The sequence below is a fragment of the Pygoscelis adeliae genome, unplaced genomic scaffold (assembly GCF_000699105.1).
Source record: "Pygoscelis adeliae isolate BGI_AS28 unplaced genomic scaffold, ASM69910v1 Scaffold346, whole genome shotgun sequence".
Taxonomy (NCBI): Eukaryota; Metazoa; Chordata; class Aves; order Sphenisciformes; family Spheniscidae; genus Pygoscelis; species Pygoscelis adeliae.
This window is the reverse complement of record NW_008824902.1, coordinates 51359-57358: the sequence shown is the minus strand read 5'-3', so window position 1 is coordinate 57358 and position 6000 is coordinate 51359. Positions and strand designations below refer to the sequence as shown.

The 6000-nt window shown below is 39.7% G+C and overlaps 1 protein-coding gene across 1 annotated transcript in view; it reads left to right on the top strand.

The window, feature by feature from the left end:
* USP37 (ubiquitin specific peptidase 37) overlaps positions 1-6000 on the top strand; it is a 34489-nt gene that overhangs the window by 1711 nt on the left and 26778 nt on the right. Inside the window, exons 2-6 of the mRNA XM_009324844.1 lie at positions 2029-2200; positions 2748-2848; positions 4109-4290; positions 4656-4730; positions 5317-5414. Of these exons, the coding sequence (XP_009323119.1) occupies positions 2029-2200; positions 2748-2848; positions 4109-4290; positions 4656-4730; positions 5317-5414 (628 nt within the window). The remainder of the gene's footprint in view (positions 1-2028; positions 2201-2747; positions 2849-4108; positions 4291-4655; positions 4731-5316; positions 5415-6000) is intronic.

Genomic DNA, 6000 nt, shown 5'->3' with positions numbered 1-6000 from the left:
GGCAGGCAGGGAGAGCTGCCTGCCCCTTGCGCTGCAGGCTTGTGCTCAAGTGTAGTTTGTGTGAGCTGTCCCCAGCCTGCCACACTGCCCTTGCGTGCCACGTCAGGCATGACAAATTCCTGATAATTTTGCTTTAGAAGTAGCATTCCCTTTTTTTTGACAAGTTGCTCTGGGAGAACTGCGGGTGATTTTCCCCTGCTTTTTTTTTAGTATTCTGTGATGGAATGTTTGGATGGATCCAGGGTTTTATTTCTTTCTACAGTGACTGGTGCATCATCGGATTTCCTATGTCAGATGAAATGTTTTACTAATGTTTCAGAGCTTTGACTAAGTTGTCCTAGGTGCTGGATATGTATTAAAAGAAATATTTCGTTTACCCCCACCTCCCAAGACTTTGTGAAGCTGACTGAGTCATAACAGGTGCATGGAGAGTATGGATGGAGCCCTCTCATGGTAGCATTTTGAGTTGAAATAGGTTGTTTTGCACTGAGATGGTGAAGTAACTGTAATCCCTTTGCACTGGGCTCAATGTTTTAAGAGAGGATGAAAAATTTGGAGCGCCTTTTCAATTCTTAGGTCTTTGAAGACATTTTTAGCTTACGTTTTAAAAAAAAACAAACCACCCACCCCACCAAAAAAGAAACCCCAAAACACAAGGATTGAGCACAAAGTATTTCAGAAGTGTAATTTTCACAGCAAATTAAACCCTTAGTTTCCGATTGAGCTGGTTTTTCAACCTCTGTTATAAACTGCTGCTGTGTCTAGATTGGCTGTCCAGGAAGCTAGAGATCTGCATGGAAAAAAAGAAATCTCACTGATGGACATGGAGTGCCTTTTAATACCTTGGTCTTTTATATACCTGAACAAATTTAAATGAAAATGGGGAATAACTGTTATTTTTAAACTTGTGTATAATTTGAAGGAGACAAGACAGGTTCTAGAGCAATGTATAGCGAAACTTTGGTGTTGGAGTGTAATTAGTGTTCATGTCTACTAATTTAACATCGTTATTTAGGTCGGTAGTGTGGCAGTATGCAGTTCAGGCCAAATTAGGAGAAGACTCCAGTCTGATGGGCAGTGTTTTACGCTGTCTTGTGTAGTGCCCAATGACCTTGGCTGTGGTTTCCAATCTTGCATGAAGCACTGAGTATAGCAATATACCGGCATGGAGGTCATTGAGCAGCTAGCGCCTGATCTTAGGCAAGGCTAAAGAAGCGGCACCAAAACGAAGAATTAAGCAAAAAGGGACAAGGGAATTGAAAATGAGAGTATGCTTAGGTATGTATTGTCAAACTTCCATGCAGTCTGCAGATGGGAGATATTCTTTTGCTTCCTCTGCTTTAGGAGTTACCCTCAACCTGCGTGGATAGTAGAGCCTTTACTGAACAGCCAGCTCTTATAGGTGACTTAGCATTAAGTAATGGTATAATAAAGTAGCAGCGGCATTATTAGGGAGCACAAATTCTTACTAAAATTATTCTTGTGCTTGACCATAACCCTGAAAGTTTTGACACCACTTAATTGCTATAATGTTGCATGTAGGCTAAGCATGTTTCTTATTGACTTACTCCCTCAGCAAATTTTTTAAGCTATGTCAGATCTGTCTTCCCTGAGAGCAAATTACAAAGTGAGTAGAAGTTTGTACTTAACATTTAAAACTTCCCCATCTTAAATTATATTTCAAACTTGATGTGGACGTTTCAGACAGCTAAATGGGACTGCGTGAAGCTCTTACTCCTTTACGTTCAAAAATGTCACACGCAATAGCAAAGCAAGTTTTAGAAAGCTTATCCAGGAATATAGGGACTGTTGAGCTCTAGTGATACTGTCCTTGCAGTTCCATCAGCTTCCAAGGTCACTGATTGCACTAATTCTGTGAGGCTTAATGTTTGCTCGAAATGGAGCAAGGAGAAGTACTTCGGTGAGAGTGCCTCTTACCCTCTCTATTTTAAGTGTTTTGTTTGAATTTGTAAGTATTTTTCTCTTCTAAAAATGGGTTTATGTTTATAGTCACTTTCTCGTTTTCAGCTAAGCCATAACATTAAAACTGTGACCTTACGACCAAATGGTAGAAAACTGTGCTGCCTGATGCTAACACTAAAGGATACCAGCTTCCTGACAATTGATAAGGTACCATTTAAAGATGCAAATGAAATGCGGATGTATTTGGATGCGGTCCACCAGGACAGGGTGCATACTGGTAGGTGCAATTGTTGTAAATCATGTTAGTAACAGTTTGGAGAGGGGTTGGTGCTGTGTTTTCTTTTTTTCATCTTTAGCCATTTTGCCCTCTCTCTGTTACTGCCTTTCTTTGCATTTGTGTAAATGCTTCTTTCTGGCCCTGAACCCCAATTTTTGTTATATACCTTTCTCATAATGTATCTTTGTCATGCTGAACAATAAGCAGAGATTAAACATGTAGGAATTGTTTATGTTGTAAGTATGTTGGTATTTGAAAAACTCTTGCCTGTTTATCACACATGCGCAGTCTCTTTCCTTTTTATTTTACCTCTTATTTTGTTCTTTTTAAGGATAGGAACTTTACTGCCAACTGAGTAAATGACCAATATGAGGGATATCCATAAACATGTGCTTATGTCTGTGCACTCAGAATATTGTACTGTCTGTTGGCAAGAAATCTAGTGTGTCCCTTCCAAAATCAACTCCAGCTAAATAACGTCTTACAAATAAGAATGCCAATCAGTTAAATGACAATCAAATCAAATGTTGTGTACTTTTCCTGTCAGCTGGGAAACCCTCTCAGGGATCTGGCAGCTTTGGAGGTGTGCTGGGCAGCAGGACCACACAGAAGGAAGCTAATAGGCAATTCTCTTATATAGAGAACCAGGTTTGTTTAATTGTTCAAATTTTTCCTCTCCTTTAATTTTATTTCATTCATTTCCTCCTCTCGTTCTTTTATTGTACGTTGTAATAGCACTGTAAATACTTATTTTGCATCCAAAGTCTTTGTGATCTAGAGGGCTTGGAATAGATGTATACAGGGAGGTTAGCAACGGTGTGTCTTGCTCGGGAGGAGCCATATATTCTGTATGAATAAGAAAGGTCAGTGTCTGGCTGTGGAAGACAGAATATGTTCTTCATGCTGAGCTGTCAGGCAGGCAGAGAAGCAGCAGAAATAGAGGGAAAGTACAGGACTAAGACTTGCTTCTCACATAGTTCTGAATATCTCTTTGTACTGAACACCTTACGTAGCAGCTGAACATGTTATAGTCAGCATAGGTCTTAATGAGTTTAGCAGACTTCAGCCAAATGTATATATGGAAAAGCTGCTGACCCAGTTTTGTATCAGAATAAAGTTACTGAACTTGTGGCATTCTGCTCAGACTTTTCCCCGAAAAGTGGTTTTCCTTCAAAATATTTTTGTTCTTCCTTTTCTCCCTGCATAACACAGATTTTGTGGTGTATCTACTGGCTTTAATTTACTTTGTTATCTCTGTGAAGAGACTTGTATTACCGCCCTGAGGGAGAATATTTTTGACGTTGTCCCAAAACAAATTTTACATGTTGCTTAAAGGCAGTCTCACAGTAAAAACTCTAAGCCTGTGTATACAGTGGTGAGATTAGACACGTTTAGTTTTTAAGTCTAAAATTGACCAACATTCCTTAGTCAACCAACTGTTAGCTCTTTCCATTGCATTACATGTGGCGCTTGCTTGGCCCAAGGCTGTCAGGGCACTGTTCTAATTGTGTGGTTTTTAATTCGGCTTTTTTTTTTTTTTTTTTTTAAATGCCCCCCAGGATTGATCTGGGGATAGTTAGGAATCATGCCTTGGGTTTTTTAACGTCAAAGCATGTAAAGGAGATTTTAAAAACTGAAGTTCAACTGACTCAGCATTGGAAAATGAGAAGGGAAATTGGTTACTGCAGTAGAGTTTCATGTTTATGACTTGCATCGATACAGTCAAAATTTTACCAATGTCTAATTAGCATTAAACTCTCTTGATCTATTACAAGTAGCATTTTTCTGCTTTTGGATGCTACACTGTAGCAAGTAAAACAGTGGTGTAAATGCTGGATTAGACTAAAGATGTTCATGTTTTTCACCGTTTCCGTTGTCTCCCTGGCCCCCTCCACTTGGGTTTTGCAGTCTCCTCCCAAAAGAGTGACCGTGGAAAGTAAGGAGGAAAATCCGTTTCGCAAGGTGCTGGGTACCCCAGCAAGATCATCTGTTAAGAATTCTACTGGAACTGGAACACCTAGCAACAGGGTGAACATTTCAGCATCTCCTGCGTCATCAGTCCCTCACAGAACGGGCTTGTTGGAGAATCGGTAGGAATGTTATCCTCTTATTATGAGATTGTTAAAATTTAGCTCTTTATAGAGCTGCAGGTGGAACTCGGTACACCTAGAAGTAAGAAGGGAATATGTTTCTTCCTCTGGTTTTGCTGTTACTTTTAACAGGATGTTAATATGTGCTTCTCTAGCCTCTGGCTGGTACTGGCACTAGAGCTTTATGAACAACTTAAGAGTTGGGCAGACCAAATTCTTCTCTGTATGCTATGTTATGAAAGTGGAGATTGTGGAAGATAGGTGCAAAATGCACAGAAAGCATTGAGGAGTTCTGTTCAGTTGGAAGAGGATCATTTACTAGTCTTTCTGAAAGAATGACCACTTCAAAAATTTTCTGTCATCAGTGAAAAGAGGAAAAGAACACAACCTCCTGGTTCAGAAATGAGTGAAGATTATCCCAAAGAGAATGATTCTTCAACGTAAGTAACCGTTGTTTCTAGTTTCTGATTTTAAACTCTCTGTTCATTTGTAAAGGTAAATTTTTCTGAAGAGAATGCTTGGGTATTTCCTGTCTCGGCAACATGGTACAGGCCAGCCACTAGTCAGCTTCTGAACACACTGGGTGCTTGAAGTGGGGTTTGCGTTCAGGATTAATGAGGGAAATACAACCTGCTCTAGCAGTTGATTTGCAGGAACTGGCACATGCAAATGTTTTGTCATCTTTCTTTTGTCAGCTTAGTCAGGATTGTCATACGTGCTATATGTGTATAGCAACAGGTGCCTTCTTCATTGAGCTTGCTTTGACCCTTTTCAAAACAAAATTCATAAAGGGAAATTGCCATTTGGAGAATAAGCTCCGTGTGTTTGAAATTGCATTTTATCATCAGTAAGAAGGCTTGTTTAAATGAATTGGTTAAACTTATCTGTGAGGTAAAGTTTAACTGTTCCATAGTCAAGTATTAAAGGTGATAGGAGAGAAATGCTTTAAAACAAGTTGTAAATATCAAGCAGGAATATCCTGTATCTTCTATAACTATACTGACTTCCACTCTTGTTTATCTGTAGGAATAATAAAGCCTTGAGTGATCCAGCATGGAAGTACTTGAACAGTAGCAGAGAGAAACAGTTGAATCTGAAGCAGGCAGAGGAAAATAGGACATCAGGTAAAAAAATAAAAGTAAAGCCACCTGGCTTTGACCAGTATGATTTTACCCCTTTGATATTAGTGTAGCAAGTTGCTGCAGAGGTGGTTTTCCTAATCTGCTTTCCCTGTGCCACTAACTTTCTTGGTTCCTACAGAGCCAGATATGAGATGGAAACAACTTGCCTTCGTTTTCAAAGCCTATCCTGCTCTAGTGTGACCCGACCTTTATACTTGGGTGCTGATGCCAGCCCATGTGCCGGCTTGTTTGAAAATTCAACAAGCAGCTTCAAACTTTGCTCCAAGCTGCCCTTCCCCTTGGGAGGGGATTCCTGTAAACACCTGAGGATTTCCTTTTTGCTTGCTTTCTTGTTTATTTCTAAAGCTCTCCTTTGCTGTTAATGCCCACATGAATTGTAGGCTGTTTTTTGTGCTGAAAATATGTACTGTTTGCTTTTACTTCCCTATTTCTTCCCCAGAACTTAGAGGGGGAACTCTTTGGGGCCAGGACTTTTCATTCTGTTTGAACCAAAGTTCAGTTGGATACTGGTGTGTGACAAGGTTTTATAGACGATATAGGAATATTGACGGTATGTACGTAAGTTAGT